The sequence below is a fragment of the Muntiacus reevesi genome, chromosome 6 (genome assembly GCF_963930625.1).
Source record: "Muntiacus reevesi chromosome 6, mMunRee1.1, whole genome shotgun sequence".
Classification (NCBI taxonomy): Eukaryota; Metazoa; Chordata; class Mammalia; order Artiodactyla; family Cervidae; genus Muntiacus; species Muntiacus reevesi.
This window is the reverse complement of record NC_089254.1, coordinates 34,497,582-34,516,565: the sequence shown is the minus strand read 5'-3', so window position 1 is coordinate 34,516,565 and position 18,984 is coordinate 34,497,582. Positions and strand designations below refer to the sequence as shown.

General features: G+C 34.2%; 1 protein-coding gene across 1 annotated transcript in view; it reads right to left on the bottom strand.

Moving 5' to 3' along the window:
* Nucleotides 1-10,829, bottom strand: part of SEMA3A (semaphorin 3A) — a 228,468-nt gene extending 217,639 nt beyond the window's left edge. The window contains exon 1 of the mRNA XM_065939538.1: nt 10,526-10,829. Within this exon, the coding sequence (XP_065795610.1) occupies nt 10,526-10,637 (112 nt within the window). The 5' untranslated portion in view covers nt 10,638-10,829. The remainder of the gene's footprint in view (nt 1-10,525) is intronic.
* Nucleotides 10,830-18,984: the final 8,155 nt, after the last annotated feature.

Below are 18,984 nucleotides of genomic sequence, written 5' to 3'. Positions count from 1 at the left end.
GCAGAAGACGCTCAGGTAAGGTCAACTATTAAAGGACAGATCACGGCCAGGTGGAGGCAAGAGACAGGGAGGGAGTTTGGGAGCGGCAGGTACACACTGTTGTATTTAGAATAAACAATCAACAAGGACCTACTCTACAGCACAGAGAACTCTGTTCAATGTTATTTAACAACCTAATGGGAAAAGAAATTTGAAGAAGAATAGATACAGGTATACATATAACTGAATCACTTTGGTGTCCACCTGGAATATCACAACATTGTTAATTAACTCTGCTCCGATATAAAATTAAAAGTTAAAGAAAAAAAAGAAGATCATGGCCAATTCTGAACCTCTCAAGACCAGCCACTGAGCAAGGGGAGAGGGTCTCCCATGCCTTTTGTCTCAATCTGTATTCTAGTGATTGGCATTTCACTTTTCATAATTCTCAACCACGGTGTGATTTAGAAAAATAATCATTTGTTTTAACTTTTCTTGTATTTGTTATGGATACACATACATATGGACTGTATATAAACAGTGATTTGTGTAGCACTTCATCAATACATAATTCCACAAGTACAAAGGATTATCCTATTATGACCAAAATTCCAGGTAACACTTTCTACATTTTGTGTGGCAAAATACCACGAATCTACAACTTTTTCTAATATATTATGAATGGCTCCAAGATTTTACTAGCCTCTTTGCTTTGAAACTAAGTTTTTTTCTTTAATGACTCAGAGAAACATCCTGAACAATAAAAGTATTAAGCAAATTAAAATGTGTGCAGTATATGACTTCATATTTAAAGGTATGTGGCACATAACAGGAATACACAGTCAAGGGAACAATTTAATACCTGATGCTCATCATATGGATGATATGGATGTCTTGATATTAAAAACAAATGTGATTTATAGGATAGCAATTGCTCATTTCAAGGGCTTCCCAGGTGGCACTAGTGGTAAAGAATCTGCCTGCCAGTACAGGAGAAAAAAGATATGGGTTCGATCCCTACATTAGGAAGATCACCTGGAGGAGGGCATGGTATTCATTTCCATATTCTTGCCTGGAGAATCCCATGGACAGAGGAGCCTGACAGGCTATAGTCCATAGGGTCTCAAAGAGTTGGACACAACAACGGAACAAAAATGTGACTGAAGTGATTTAGCACGTATGTTCTTTTCAAAACTTGTTGGTGGATTGATTATACAAATAATAGAGCAAAATAGAAAAAAAAAAAAGGAATTAACTAGGAGAACAAGAAGAAACCTGCATTCTAACCCAGTATATTTTATAATTTCAAGAAACTATAGTCATGGTGTTCTCTATACTGTGTTTTCAAACACAACTTTCCTTTCTTTTTTCCCACAGGCTAAAAACAAGTTTGTCTCATATACTTTATAGACAAATCTCAAAGGAGAGATGGATATGCCCAAATGACCACTGTGACCACCGTGGAAGTCTTTCAAGGATGTGCACTTGTCCGTCTTGCTATCATTTTCAGTCAAACGTTGGCAAACACCTGTTAACTCCTTGACATTCCTGGCTTAACATGCTGCAGTTTTAAGTTCCCCTTGTTAAAGGACAAACTTGTTTCCATATCACATTGAATTTATATGTACAAAACTCTATTACTACATTCTATATAAAATAAATTGCTTTCCTAAGAAACAACAGCCCCAAATACTTTTGCTGTTGCTGCTGCTAAGTTGCTTCAGTCGTGTCCGACTCTGTGCGACCCCTAGACGGCAGCCCACCAGGCTCCCCCGTCCCTGGGATTCTCCAGGCAAGAACACTGGAGTGGGTTGCCATTTCCTTCTCCAGTGCATGAAAGTGAAAAGTGAAAGTGAAGTCGCTCAGTCATGTCCCACTCTTTGCGACCCCATGGACTGCAGCCCACCAGGCTCCTCTGCCCATGGGATTTTCCAGGCTAGAGTACTGGAGTGGGTTGCCATGAAAACTTATGTTCATTTAAACTGATTCTTAAAGGATGACTACAACAGAACAGAGTTCACTCTCTTGACATTTCAAATTTGAAGATAGAAATTTAAATTTCTGCACATATTATGAAGACTGATAATTGCTTATAAAGTTTTGATTTGACCTCAGGCATAAAGAACTTCATTTTGGCTTACCCCAAATATAGTCCTGAAGGATCTGAACTAGGACTCAATCATTTTTAAACATGAATAACTATGATTGTATGTAACAGCCACTCTGGGTAGTCATATTATTTCCTTTCCTATTGATATGTCTACATTGTCACAAGACTAACATATAAGACTGTAAAGTCAAGCACTGTACATTAATTTATACTCTAGGTCTCAACTATAGACCTTCAAGTGAACTAAGGAAAGTAGCCTGCTATCCTCTCTCATACTCTCAATTATATAAGATTGGGATCTAAAACAATTGACTCAACATACATTTTGTACATTCACACTTCAACAAAGATTCCTGTGACTCTTTTCTTTCATGTCTACTCTTCTGGGCAGGAGGGGCTTAGAAGCAAGGGCTGGAGGTGGAAGTAGGCAGTAGTCTCAGGCTACAGAATACAAAGCCAGAGGCTGAGTTGGAGATGAAAATCAAGGGGCAATGAGTAACTGCAGCTCTGGGTGAGTGGAATCAAGGATAAGAGGAAACTTATAAGGAACGCTCTGCAACACTAATCTTAGCAAACTGTCAAGAGCAAAGCCAGGATTGTCCCAAAAGTATGGATGGTGAAATATAGTCAATTTAAACTTTTAAATGATTATATTTTCAACTTTGTTTGGTAGGACTGGTTTGTTCTACACAAAGTTTCAGATACAGTGAGAATGATAATGAGACATTTTATCTTTGACCACTTTTGGTTTTAGAATCATCTCACTCATTTTGTTTACTGGCTGTGTATACTGAGAAACAATAATAAGGAAAATCAGGTATTTGTTGAAAGAAATGAAATAATTTTCCTCCTAGAATGGTCAAAGATGCATGTATTATTAGATACTCTCCATCTCCTACTTGCAGGCAAACAAAGATTGCCCTAGACACTTTCTGAATCAGTGCTGAAATAAGCTTGGCTCATTGTGCTCAGTCACTTCGGTTGTGTCTGACTCCATGACCCTATGGACTGTAGCCTGCCAGGTTCCTCTGTCTATAGGATTCTCCAGGCAAGAATACTAGAAGGGGTTCCCATGCACTTCTCCAGTGGTCTTCCTGATGCTTGGCTCAGGGGAGACATTGTTTATGGAGATACCACTGCTCTTTGTCGGGGAAGGCAATGGCACCCCACTCCAGTACTCTTGCCTGGAAAATCCCATGGACAGAGAAGCCGGGTAGGCTGCAATCCATGGGGTTGCAGAGAGTTGGACGCAACTGAGTGACTTCACTTTCACTTTTCACTTTCATGCACTGGAGAAGGAAATGGCAACCCACTCCAGTGTTCTTGCCTGGAGAATCCCAGGGACGGAGGAGCCTGGTGGGCTGCCGTCTATGGGGTCGCACAGAGTCGGACACGACTGAAGCGACTTAGCAGCAGCAGCAGCAGCTGTTCTTTGGGCACATCTGAATGCCTCCTCTGATATCCTCCTATTCTAGTATCTGGCACTGAATTTACTTTCTCTACCATGTTACAATGTACACTTCACTTATAATGAATTGATTATTAAAACTTTTCAATTTTTAAATTTTGTACTCATTTATAAACAAGTATATTTTGTGTTTAGAAACAAGGTATACATGATGAAGAACAAGTTCATTAAATGAGTGACTGTGCTAGCTTTTGAGACTATAATGATGAAAAATGATACAAATCTGGCCATGAGAAACTCTCAATCTGACATGACAAGGATGATCCACATAAATAATTTTACGGACTAAAGAACTCATTGGACATATTCAATAGAACTAAGCTTCATTTAGCTTGCTGATGAAGACTCAAGGGGGTGATGTTATATTTTATCCAAAGACATGTTTATGATTGTGGTGACAATTTAAGTTACTGTAAGGTTTGGTCAACTTTGTTTGTCATGCCATATCTCTTCAAGCAAAGGAAACCTGGAAATACAGGTTTAATGACTCATTCAGGAGATGACAAAACTCCCTAAATTTGTGGTTCCTTTCAGTTTTACTCTAAGCTTGTATTAAATACTAAGACCAATTCATTCTTCATATTTATCAACAGAATTTTATTTTTGCTTATCTTCATTCCCTAATTCAAGTATAAATTGTATATCCTCTTATCCTCGGTTTGACAGAGTCCAGCTTTGTTACTGTTTGGAAATAGTGGGCAATTTCTCTATTTATACTGATGTTTATGTCTTGGCAATAGAAGAGATAGTAACTGGAGACATTTAGACTTATTTGGGTCAGATAGAATTTATTGATTCTTTGGTATGTTTAATTATGATAATAATTTAAAACAACCTACAAGTCTAAAGGAGTCATTTTTTAAAAATACACTGATTATAATTTTCTAAACATTATTTTACTTTTCCAACTAGCGACTCTCCAGTTGTAAATGATGGCAATAATGGCCACAGGCAGGCAGGCTCATTCTGGTTAAGTCCATTTTATAATTCAGGCTTAAAATAATTATATATATGTATACACACATAGACACACACACATATATATATATTATGTATATCCACAGAACACTGTCCTTTCATCATTCTGATTGTTTATACCACTACTTCACTCATTATTGTTTACACTTTACAGATCAATTTCACATGTAAATTCTCATTTAAGTTAAATTACATTATTTGTTTATTTATTGGTTATAACAATTTACTTTTTGAGGGTTAGAATGGCTCAGCTGGTAAAGAATCTGCCTGCAATGTGGGAGACCTGGGTTCAATCCCTGGGTTGGGAAGATTCCCTGGAGAAGGGAAAGGCTACCCACTCCAGTATTCTGGCCTGGAGAATTCCACGGACTGTATAGTCCATGGGTCGCAAAGAGTGGAACACAACTGAGTGACTTTCAGTTACTCACTCACTCATGTACCAACAAATGCAAATAGCACACCGAACTCTGTAGCACATCCTATTTTAACTAATGCTTCTACTTTGTGCATGCTTGACCCTTACTGCAGTTTTTCCAAGTTTGACCTCCCCACATTACTCTGCGTGTTTTTGTCTTAGCAGCCTGCCCATTTTCCAAACTAAATGAAAGAACTGTCACAAATTGCTAGTGCCACCTATTAGCGGAAGCATAGAACTGCAAATCATGGTAATTCCTTTAAACAGCACCTTAGAAGTCTTGATGGGTAAAATTCATCCCAAGATTCACTGATTCTAATTTATGTTTACAACTGCTATCCTTTTTAAAATAAGCTTTCATTGCATGAACTAAACTTAGATATATGTCATATATTTTGGAGATTTTACTTACATCTTTGCATTAACAGATCATTTTATCATAGTTTTATTTTTTTTTAATGATGAAGTATAATGTCTTCATCAATTAATAGATGTCTCTATAATATCATGACTTTATAAATGAACATTGCTACATAAATATTAATTAAAAGTTTACTTCAGCACTGGAAGATTTGAACATGCTCAAATATAAATTACATTTAAAATAGCCTGATTTTAGATTTTATAATTCACCAAAAAGATGTAAGGTGTGTATGATATTATGATCTTGGGAACTGTGATACATAGGTATGTTGCTGAAGTTTAAATGAGAAAAATCAGGATAAGAAATTAAGCCACAAAATTTTTTACAGCTGACTTTAAATTCTTGATAACTTTATAAGTTATCAAAACTCACATCTGAAATACAATTATATACTCACACTAAACATAAATGGATTATGGTCTGTAACCAACAGTTTAACTTTTATTTTGTTACTGGGAACATATGCAATTGTATGAATTGATTCAGATTAAATTTATTACTTACAAATCCTTCAGTAGCATTCATTCTTAAATATAGAATTTAAATATAATTGACTGAAAATCACAACATATTTTTAAATCATGTTTGACTGATATATGTTAATTAAAAATAAGAAAAAGAAAACTCAGTTATAGTTATATCTATACTTCTATCTAGTTACCTAAATATTTAGGTACTTCATATCACTGACAGTAATTGAATTTAGAAAATATAATTTATATAAAAAGAAACAACAACTTAAAAAAGTTAGAATTGGAAAAATGCATCTCTTCAGTATTCAGGTTTCCTTAAACTATTAAAGACAGCCTCTCATTATCAAAAGTTGGTGGGTTAATCTTACATGGGATGGACTTGTGGTCTCAGTCATTTTCTTACTTGCTAAAGTTACACTGAATCTGGTTGGTGCTATAAACAGGGAAGCCTCAACTTGGAGACTTTCACTAACTCTCATATGACCTGATCAACACTGAATCACAAGATATGAGACTTAGAATTTTATTTTATTTTATTTTATTTTTTATTATTCTGCATGGATATACTTGTTGAGTAGATAAATAAAAAGTTTAACTTTTCCATGTGCTTAAGTTGAAGATTTCAGAATCAAAATCAAAAGATGATTATTACAGTTGATAGAATTTGGGAAGAAAAGACCATGCCAAATGAGAATCAGCAAAAAAGAGACCTGATGCCAAATATGCAGTGACTATTGGAGAAAAGGTATTACAAAGAATTTGTAACATCTTTGCTCTGTGAAAATATTTATATATTACCCTTACTTTTCATAGACACATTCCATTTTATCTCTGAGGAGATTTCCAATATAAGGCAAATTCCATCTTATAATATTATTTGAATACTTGAGATATTTCTGAAAGGTTTTCCTGAGACTCAAAAAGTTCATGCCCACTAAAATATATATACATTTACTTTAATGTATGACTGTCTTTTAAACCAATATATATTTTATTTATAAAGCATTTTATTACAACTTACCAAGATTGCTTTTATTAACACTAAAATATTAATATAAATTTATCCTGAATATATATATTTATCTATTCACATATACATATATGTACATGTGTGTACATATGTATGTACACATATATGCATGCACATATATGTATATGTGCGTATATTTTTGTGCTTTGTTAGTAGTAATGAAAATCTCTGAAAAGTCAACAAGTTAATTAGTAAGTCATTATTCATACTAACTAAATTTTGAAGTGGTCAGAATGTATTGAATAATGGCAAATAAAAAATGTTTTGCAAATTCTGATTCATAATGTTTAGTTTAACATCATCATCTATCTGAAATGTATGTTTCAGAATTTTGACTTATCTAATAACCCCTTTCTTATAGTAATTATACAATTTGCGAAAATAAACCTTTACAAAATATGAGAAGAAAGCCTCTGAAAAATCTACTATTTATTTAAGTACTATTTACTAAGTCTTCTATTGAAGGTAAAGTTAAAGGAACTGATTTATTCTTTGGATTCACATGATCACCATCATATTCAGACTTGCATGTGTGTTTGATTTCTACTAAAACTCAAGCACACAATGTCCTGGAAAAGCTCATGGCATTGAGTGATGGAACATTTGTCATTTGTTTAAAACCCCAAACCTAATTTATTTGCTTATGATTTCCATAGGTTTTTCTGAAGTCCTCATTGTACCACAACTCCAAAAGGAAAATTTTATGATATTCTGGTATTTCATGGGAAAAGTGAAATTTCACTAGTTTTGTAGGGGAAATAAACATTTATGCACTGATTTTAAAAATAAGAATTATAACAGTTAGCTATATTATATAAATTTAAGGAAGGGAAAACTATCTCTGAGTGAGTGTTTTTTTGAGGATAATTTGTATGTGACTGCTGAGATTTACAGAGTTCTCACATTTGCTTCCCCCACAAGGATTCTAAATCAGATTGGTTCAGAGGAAAAGTGAGCATACCCCATTTTTCTAATATTATCACTTCTCCACATGGTCCTGAAAACATCTATTCTATTAATTTTTCCTAGAAAATTAAGAGGTACCTTATTAGATATGTATACACATTTACTACAAAGTCTGACTTCTTATGTTTTACTTCTTTCTCTCTCTCACTTAACATATCAAATCTCTTTTATCTCCTATCAGACAAGATGACAAGTAGAAAGTAAGCACAGTGATTGCCTGAAACTTTGTCTTGGCAACCTGGGCAATGAGAGAGTTAACTTAATGGTGGATCTTTGAAAACAAGTGACCATGGGAAATTAGAGTTGGCAGGGATTTAACTCTTCAAGAATCATGCTAGAATAATTTTAAGGGCAAAACAGTGAATGTTTTAACCATGTTTGACATCTAGTTAAGGAGGAAAAAGAAGGAGCTAAAAAAAAAATCTCTATTATACTTTAGAAACAAAGTACTGACAATTGGATACCAGGCAGATGCTTTGCCAAAACAAGTCTACACACAGAGAAGAAAGGTAAGGATGTATCAATAAAATCATAGAATAAAATTGCTTGGGCAATCCCTTTTATTCTTTTTGCTGCTCATTTTACAGCTTGTTTTATCAAATTGTCAAGCTCTAGGTACATCAATAGAGCTGTTATGTAGTTGTAAGGCAGCTTTTGGTTTAAAGGAAAGCAGAATAAGTCTAATGGATACCATTACTAAGAAGAGCTCATAAACACAGTGTCAAATGTACACTTCTTGTCAATATATACAGCTCACTTCATTTAGACAAGTTTAAAGCATTTGTATATAACAAAAGACTATTCTAATGAAATACCATCTTCTAATATGTGGAAAAACTGGTGCCTCTTATATTAATGGAGAGTAATCCATTAACAAGGAAATAAAATCATTGTGAAATAGATAAACACAATTCTCAATTTTATAATTTATTTAGCACTTAGATAAGGATCTTAAAATACAGTAGATTTTAAAAAGGCATGTCATGTCTAAAACCTATTCCAAAATTATAGCATATAGTTATTTACATCTTCAGGAACTAAACTTGTATGTAAAACTCACTCATAAGAAATATAAACTTGGAGAAGGACCATCAACCTAAGAATTACTGGATGAACTACTCTCAGAGAATAAAAATAGAAAGCAAAAACTGACAGAAACAGAGATAACATAATATCATATACTAGGTAAACAATTTAAAGACAGCTACTATATAAAGATATACCTGGGATTTAATTAAATACTTAATGCTTATTATTTGATTATTTTTAAAAATCTTATATAAGTACAATTGCAATTCTGCTTGCTAATGTTTAAAATTCATTCTCATTTTAACAGCCAAAAAATTAAATCAAAATATAGTCTCCAATTCAATATATTTTATTTATGTAATAAATCTAAATAAATACATTAATAGGTGTTTAATTTTCTAATCCAAAAGTGTGAAAATTACATTTGTTTTTCTTATTTGTGGTCTTCATTCACCCTAGAGTATTCAGAAAGAGATGTTCCCCATCATGTGAAAATTAAAGAATATGTTTTCTGGCATCAGGGTAATGTACAGTAGACAGACATGTCTACAGAGATTCAATAATTTTCTTTCATATTACAGACTGAAAACAGAGTATAATTGAAGCTTCTCACTGCCCCACCCCCAACTGTAGAAATTTGAGAATCATAAGAAAGCAACACCTTAGGGAGTAAAACTACTTGTGTTAAAACAGTTTAATCTTCAGTTGCCTTTTAACAATATCTCACTATATAAATATTTTCTTTCATTAAATTTATATACATCATATTAGAATTTACATTAGCATGATTTTACACATCTGTCTATAAAATCCATCTAAACAACTGTAGAACAAATATTTTCTTTAAAATCCTTATTAAAAAACAAGCATATACATTAAACTGTAAGCAGACCAACCATGTGATAAGGCTTTTTTTTTCCCCCTCTTAAATTTATACTTTGTTTTGAAAAGAAGTTCACACAACTAACTGTACAACAAGAAAGTAGTATCTCTTCAGTTCTCACTGAAGTACATAAGAGTCAAATAACATTATATTTCAAAGGTTTTAGCTTTACACCAAATAGCCAAATACACAGTCTTTTGTACAACGTAACACTGTAGAAAAACTAGTCTGTTCTTTCCAGTTTATATTCTCTTGGCAAACCATGATCTACTGCTTATGTTAAGCATCTGATTGTCAGATTTGAACAAACTGAATATTCATGACGACAATTAACCATTTACTGTCTAAAACTAAGAAAATGTAATTTATCATAACAATTATTATATGTGAGGCATTCATATCTACAAAGAGACCATTGTTGCAATAGTGGTTTTAAAAAATATTTTAACAGGAGTAGAGTGAGAAAAATTAACAGGATATACGATCACATATACCGATCTGTATTTACCAGGCATTCAAGCTCTTTTCTGCAAATGTGATTAAATGCTCTTTGTTTGCATTTAAATTGTCATATATCCAACAGAAGGCATGATTTTATAAAGAAAAAAAAGTGTTTCAATCATCTCCAAAAGACCCACACAATCACAAAGGTTTCTCAGGTTAAACTCAAGGTTTTAAGGTTTAGGTTGGGAGGGAGTTCAAGGAATAAAAAGGCAGGGGGCAGCGGGGCATTAGAAAGCTGGCCAAATAAAAGGAAAAGAAAAACTTACCTTTGTAGGATAATTTCAGTCTTGGCACATTGTTTTTCCCATTTTGATAGCTTGCTCTTGCTGTAAGTAATACTCCCCAGAAAAGACAGACAATCCTAGCGAAGCAGCCCATGCTGCAGACGCTGTGGGTCCTATGCTGCTTCAGTCTCCCGTCCTGTATTGTGCGGCCAGAGAAGTTCAAACAATCTGGAAACTGGAGGTAACAGGTGATTTAGGTCAGTTTCATTCATAAATGCAGACAATCAAGACCTCCAGGCAACACTAACACCTCTTCTTCTGTAAGAGTCACTGAAGCACAGAAACTTCAAACCCTCAAAAAAAAAAAAAAAAAAAAAAAAAAAAAAAAAAAAAAATCGAGCCAGGCACCGGATAATGAGGCACAACTGTTGTGTGGAAAAAAAAAAAAGAAAAAACAAGGGCTGCTGCAGTTCCTTTTATCTAGGTTCTTCTGATAGCTGGCGGACTCTAATCCTGCTCCCTGCTTCATTCGGCTCCGGCTCCGGGGAAGCAGAATGAAAGGGAAACAGAGAGAGAGAGAGAGAGAAAGAGAGAGAGCGAGGGGGGGAACCGTGAGCAGCGCGGACTTTTCCTGGACACATGTAGGGAGCGATGACACAAGATCCCACAGACAGGTTTTCCCAACACTCGCTAGACTGGCTGACAATGGGAGATCAGGCAAGCTCAACCCACTCCCCTTCCCTCGTGTCACACAACACATGCAAAAAACATCTCGTAGAGATTAGAGCCGGGAGCAGAACCCTCCAGCGTGCCTGTGAAAGGCATGTAGCTATAAATTTACTTCCCAAGGCAAGCGTTGTTTTATAGCCATTTTTAGGTGCAATTTGGAGAAAACAATCTGAATTCTGCTACCTACATCATTTACAACTCACGCTCATTATAGAATCCTGCTTGAACTTGTGTGGTGTATGTGTATATGTATGTTTATGCCTGCATACATATGTAGATATGCATATATATGTCTGTCCTTTTCATCAGTATAACTTTAACCACTGAAGGTTTTAAAGCCTTGTTAGCGATTGTTCCCTTCTTCCAACAAACCCCCTTGGCTCAACCACCCCCTCCCCCGCCGCACTGGGATTTCAGGGAAGAAATTCCTAGTAAAGCCCATTTCAACAATCAGTTCGAGACAAATATAGGTCCACTGAGAATTATAAATTATAACAAGGGATTCTCAAAAGGATACTCAGAATTTAAAAACATCTACGGTTTTTCAGCTTCTGGAATGCTCTGGCTAAAGTCTTTAATGCATCACATCTCATTAATTAAAACCACTTCCCTAGTTTTGGTTTAAAGAGCAGAGGAAGATGACAAAGTTCACAAAAGTCCCTGCTGAGTGTCCAGGACCAACATAAAGAGAGTATCTCTGTGTCTTCATGAGCTGGTGAAGGGTTACTAAATTTTCTGTGGACACGCACGTATTTATGCAGTCATACAAATACCACTAATTCTTTCCTAAATAGGCATGTCTGAGGTGTTTAAATTTTCTTTTCTATTTTTCTTTCAGTTTTTCTCAGAGCTGATATCCATACATGATTTTGTGTGTGTGTGTGTGTGTGTGTGTGTGTGTGTGTGTGTGAAGGGTGCATAAAAATCAAAGAACTTTCCCTTTATATTCCCCAACTCTCTCTACTTTGCACCCTCCCTCCACCCCAGGTACAACACACAGGTTAGAAATACAGAGGAGAAGGCTGTTACAATAATACAGAATTTACTTGACTGAAAGGAGAAGGTGAGATTGCAGTTAAAAACATGAACACTCATTGAAAGTGGTTTAGTATTAAAAAAAAAAAAAATGACCTGAGCATTGTCACTGCAGCTTTCATTACTTAACGTCTACAGACCAATAGAGAAAGAGCAGCTCTTTCTCTGTGCGCAAGTGTGTGTGTGTGTCTGTGTTTGCCTGAGAGTAGGCGGAGGAGGAGGAGGAAGAGAATGAAAAGGATTTAAAGGGGGGAGAATGGGTGAAGGGGAGGAGGAATTCTGTGTCTACTCCATTAGATTGATTCATCAAATAGACCGCATTGTATTTGTCACTTCCCACAAGCCTATTGATCACTCAGTATTGTTAAGAAAATAAAATCCAAAAATAATGTTGATTTTACTGATTCCCACACTTGTTATCCTGAGCACTTTTCATGCTCCGGGCAATGGATTAAGGCTACAAATGACAAGAGGCTTGTCTGTCTTCCATGGATTACTCTCTATAGACATTCATTCTGTGGAGGAATTCATGTCACTTTGGGATTATTTAGGAGATTGGACTAATGGACTATTCTATTGAAATATCACATATGATTATTTTAAATACTTTAAATAGTTGTGCCATTTTCACTAATATATATTTTAAATATTTATTTTTCTCCTGCTTTTGTTACATCAAGTAGGAGAGCAAGTTTATATTTGTCAAAACTAAACAGGATAAGCAAATTTAGAAATGTATCCATTTCACTTGTGTAATGTCTAATCCTGAAACATTTTGATGTGTTCCAGGAAAAATAAAAATTGTAGGTAAAACTCAGATAAAAGAGGGTGAGAATCGACTCCATGGAGAAGAAAGACACTCAATCTATATTTTGGATCACAAAATCAGGACAGAATTATTTCATTTTCTAAAAGAAATAATTTAAAATTGAAATCAGAATTGGGTAACACAGACACCCCCATGTTTATATCCATACACAGGTTTCTTTTTTTAAAAACTCTGATGTATTTATTTACATTTGATATTTTTCTTACTCTCTGAAATTTTTATGATCTTTAGGTCTTTTCAAATATTTGAAAGCTTAATGAATTCACATTTAGTTCTCTGTAGATTTTTTAATTAAAAAAATGTAGAATAGGAAGTTCTTTATGTAAGTATAACTGTTCTAGACTGATTACATTATAATAATAGAAAACTGTGACCACAGATAGACTTTTTTTTAGTGTAGAAAGAAAGAAAGAAAAGGAGGGGAGAGAAGAAGGAAAGAATGTAATACAGGCCTGAAAAATATTTACCAAAGTATTTGTTATATTATATTTCTACTGATTTCTGAATTGACGTTGGGGATAAATAAAGTTGTTTTCCATGTCTTCCTTATACACCCAAACGCGTGAGGGGTAATCAAGGTTAAACCTATTTCCCAGTTGTACACAGGGTGTGTAATTGCTCAGTCGTGTCTGACTCTCTGTCACCCCAAGTTGCTCTGTCCATGGGATTCTCCAGACAAGGATACTGGAGAAGGTTGCTATTTTCGTCTCCAGGGGATCTTCCTGATCCAGGGATCGAACCCTCATCTCCTGCATTGGCAGATGTATTCTTTACCACTGTGCCACCTATTTCTCAGATGAAGTAGATGCAAAGTTGAGATGGACTTGGGTGGGAGTTTATCAGAATCTATCAACATCTGCATGCTTGAAATGTGGACTTTAGTTCACCTCCTAAGAAACATCACTCCCTACTCAGAATATGTGAATTCAGCCCTGACACAGTCAAGCCTGCTGTATTTGCCACATTAACCATAGATCTTACTGCATTACTTACAATTTTAAAAGTCAGAAATAATATATTGACCTTTTAACATTGTATTTTTAAGGTACAGTGAAAAATCTTATTTTGTTTCTCTTAAAGCAATATCTGTATTTTCATTTATTTTCTAACCCACAATCTACATCATGTGCTATAATTAACTGTACTTGCAACTGAGCTCCTAATATCTTCTTAAATTTCAAGTTTACAGATGTGACTAAGTTCTGCTACAGAGTCAAATCTGAGCAGGTGTTTAATATGGTGATCATGCTGTTGTATACATTTCTGTCAAATAAATCTGTAGTTTTTAATCTCGCCTTACTCCATATTGAGATGGATTACAAGACTTCCAAGTATAAAACTCTGACAGGCAGTTTTCTGGGTGGTATGCTTGATTTTCTAGAGAAGCAACTCTTCCAACTTCACTGCAGGTTGGTTAACTCTTCTTTCTCAATTAAGATTGGTATAGTCGTAGAAGATACATGTTAAAGCAATTTTCCATAGGAAATGTATTTTTGATCTTTTCGTCTATTAGCTAAAAGCAATGTGTATATTTTAAATGTCTGCTTCATAGAGTTTATTATTTTTTATGAAACACACTGAGATGGCAATAAACATTGTGATTTAATAGTAGAAATTGTTCTAACTTGTGAGATGGTATTTCAAGTGCTTCTCCAGTGTGTAGACACCCTGAAATTTTCTGTGAGTGGTAGGCAAAAATACTTGCTATATTTGTACATAAAAGTATATAAGGAGAAACATTGTTCAGGTATAATTAAAAGATTGAGTGGAGTAAAGGTAATTGAAGTTACAGTGGACAGCACTAAACACACCTGTCTCTCCCTGAAATCCCACTCCGCCCTAGTTAGATATAGAAACAGCCTTAAAATGTGTGCCACCCACAGAACTAGAGGCCTCTTTTAAGAGAAACTACTGAGTTAAGAGTTTCAAAATGAGTAGGATAACCAGCTCTCCTACGAAACAACACCAAGAAGGAAAACAAATACTGAAAAACAAATAAAAATTTCCATATTCTTCCCAAGGTGTTATTGAATTGAGTCAAGGGAAAAAAAAACTGTATTACTTTCTATTCAACATCTGCTATTTCCTTTTTTTTTCCCCTTCAAAGGAATGCTTCATTAGTATATGAGAAAGGCCTATGATCAACAGAATTATAGCAAATGTCAGAGTAGAACATTTGCACTTGCTCTGACATCTCATGCTGGAAATTCATTTTTAATGAGGGTTTTTCTGGTAAGGGAATTTGAATCTTTTTTTTTTTCTAAAAAAGAAAATGTGTGGGTGAAAATATTCTTTAGAAGATCAGAAGACATCTTATTAATTGGGAAAACTAAATAGTTGATGTATTATTCATTCTAGCCCTCCAAAAATGATAGTTATTTAATAATTACTGTGGTAGTCACTGAGAAGTGGGGGTGGCAGGTTAAAAGCAATATTTAAGAAATTAAATTAAACTTTTTATAATCTGACCCTTATGAATGCTTTTAGTATAAGCCACATGTGAAAGCATGAGTTGAGAGGAGAGACTGGTAAGAAGCAAAGGGAATTCAATCTCTAGGGAAGCATTAACTCCTCCCTTCCCCTCCTACACATCCATGAACAGAGATCTCAGTAAAAGAATCCAGTAGTTCCTCCAAACTGAATTTGCAACAGTGTAAGCAAAAAACAGTTTTATGTTTTTTCTTGTGACATCAGTGTTCATTATATTTAAGGTAAATAGGGACTCGAGGTAAAGGCCCTTTTGTTTTTCAAATGAATTTACATGATAGATGTTAAATTAACTCAGGAGTTCAGTCACATTATTTGTGACTCTAGGTTTAAAAAAAGTTTAAACAATTAAGGGGTATCAAAAATTGCAGGAGAAGGCTCTTTAGTGTTCAGGTAAAATGATAGCTTCTCTTTCCTTGAGGATTTGATTCAAAGGGCTAGCAGGCAAGTTTTATTTCACTTGTGTGGGGAACAGAAGAGAGTGACCAAAAAAAAAAAAAAAAGATTCATAAAATTTTGTTTATGTTTAGTGTCTATGCAGCCAAAAGTGGCTAAAATCTAGTCACAGGAAATGGATTTATCATTTCCACAGTCTCTCTTTTCTTTCACCTTCTAAAATCAATCATATTTTTCAACATTTCAAAATGTTTTGCACATGGGATTTTTCCTTTTTCACCTAGTTAAGGAGTAGAATCACTACAGCTTCTTTTTTCGATTATCTGATAAGTGAATGCAGTTTTCTTGAATATTAATATATTGAAATAATAAAACACTGAAATACCTGTAAGTTTTTGCTATTGTGGTTGTTGTTTTGTTTTGTTTTTAAGTGAGAGTGTCTCCACCTCAACTCAAATGGAACAAGAAAGTTTTCAAGTGAGACAAAAATCCCATTGTTAATACTGATCAGTACAGGGTAGGCAGTGAGGAGGAAAAAATGAGGCGTCTATGGAATACAAATGAAATGAGCAGGTTGGCTGTTGAGTGTTGCAGGATATGAAGTTATTAGTTATTTGCTTTCAGCAAAGGCATAGCACACAGCTTCTCACTGAATAAATAAATAAGCAGATCTGTACTAAGCAAACAAAGTGAAGAAACCACGCAGTATCGTTTAAAGGATTATTTTACATCTGACTCAGGCAAAGTAGATGCATACTTTCCCTTTGTTACCACTGAAAAGAATGTTGCACCTCAGATTAATTTTACTAAAATCTGTATGTTCTAGGAAGGGGACTTTTTTTCTTTCTTTCTTTTCTTTTTTTAAAAATGTTTTTAAAGAGTTTGAAACTGATAAGGATAGGGAATGGAAATGTTGAAGCCTAGAATTAAAGCTCCTTAAAAAGGTTTATTATAATGGCAAACCAAGTGTTTGGAGGATGGTGACTCAAAAACTACAGAGCATTCTGCTTTTCAAGGGCACAGATTTCTCCAAATTGCAAGAATTAGGAAAGACTTCAAATGTTTTCTCCCCTATTCTGTATTGTTTCAAGTGTTAAGTATCCTTTGGTCTAGTCTATGCCCTCCATTTTCTTCTTTTGTGATGTGGGGGTGGTGTTAGAATTATATGCCAGGTTTCATTTCACTGTCTTGGCTACAGAAGCAGCTGTCACCTTATGGGAGAGATTAGAAAATGCCTTATTTATTAGTTACCCATTATTATTTTTATTTACAAGTGATTTATGTAGAAAATTCAAGTCTTCCCCATTTTCCTCTGAAAGTATTCAAAGAATAAGTCTCCTTGAAAATCAATTAACAAAAATTCATCTTCTCATTTCTACCACACCAATGAGAAGGGAAAATAACATCAAATTGTCCAGCCTTGAATCTTCTTAAATTACAGATCCAAGTTGAAAATGGTTTGACTAGCAGACTTAAATGGCAAATGTGATTAGTCTCTTGCTTGTTTTTCCAAAGGTGATGTATAACTTTAGTAACTTAAAGCACCTAATGTCCCTCAAATACCTCAAATATCTAATAGAATATTATAAAGTACTCTTTGCAGCATAAAAATAATGCTCACTACAGCAAGCCATATTCTCACACAATTTTAACTTTATTATCTCAAAGTTTAGAAATTAGCAGTAATAATTTGCTGATGATTCATAAGAAAAAACCCCACTAGTTAGTTTTTAACTTAAATTTTTAAACAAGTGTAATTCTCATTGTGTAACTTTGTAGAAATAGCATCTGATGGTTTTTGATAGAATCACATAGTTTGGTAGTCTTGCTTTGACATATTAAGTAGTTACTGCCAATTTAATAATGCTGTGAAACCTATTTAAATTTCCTTAAGCGAAAATAAACACACTTAAGAGAAATAATAAAACTAAATTTGAGTGAATCAAGCTAAATGTGGTCATCTATTTCTTAGACTGTCAACATGAGTTTGCAGGCATTTGCCACTGTGTGTAACCCAGCACAGCTAATTTGGTTTTAGAGACACAATTTTAGATATAGATATTTTTTTTTCTTTACTCTCAAATCCAATAACTTTTGAAACAATTTCAGGTCTCATATTTCTTGCATTGTTTCTTTTATATTTACCCATTTATTCAACAAGATTTTGAGAATTGCCTAGGTGTCAATCATTTTGTCTTGTAAAACAAATTACATATTTTTTGAGAATTAGTGATATGTATTCCTGATAACTGATGCCTGTTAATTTTTGTAAAAAAATTCTCTACCATAAATATAAAAAAATCTACAAAGTCTTCTGTACTTCTTTTGGGCTGGAAAGAGATTTATTTATTCACTTATGATACTTTTCTACTGCTATTTTCTTTTCATCAAATCCTGTGTCCATTTTCATTCCTTCTAGAAATATTTTGTCTATTATCGTGGAAGACACTACCTGATGGCAGAATTGTCTATGCATTTTGCTGGATTACTTCTGATCATAGGCTATTGTAGTCTCCTAAAATTAATATGCTTATATTAGAATTTCACAGTAGGAACTCAGGGTATAAGATTGCTTTAAGAAAAAAAGACTTGCATAAATTTTCACAATGCTTTGTGACTGTTCTGGAAGCTTTCTCCCCTATGATTCTATGGTGCTAGGTGCATATATCTATTTTAGTTCTTATTACTTTGTATTATAATAAATTTCCTCAACAGACTCTAATCGCAAAGAGAACAGAAACTTTTTCTCATTATTTTATTTTCATTGCTCAGCATAATTTCTGGCACAGAGTAAAGTTTAACCTATTAATTAACAGATTAATTAATTAATTAAAGAGTCAGGGGAAATATATGCTAGATAGGCCCAGGAATCTCACAATTTTTATAAATGGTTTGGTAGAAATGGTTTCTTTGCAGATACAATTATACTAGTTTTCCATGTTCCTATATTAAACATGGATTGGTGCAGACAGTAACACTGAGATATTTCTAAATTGTTCATTTAAAATGCTGCTGAAGAAACCAT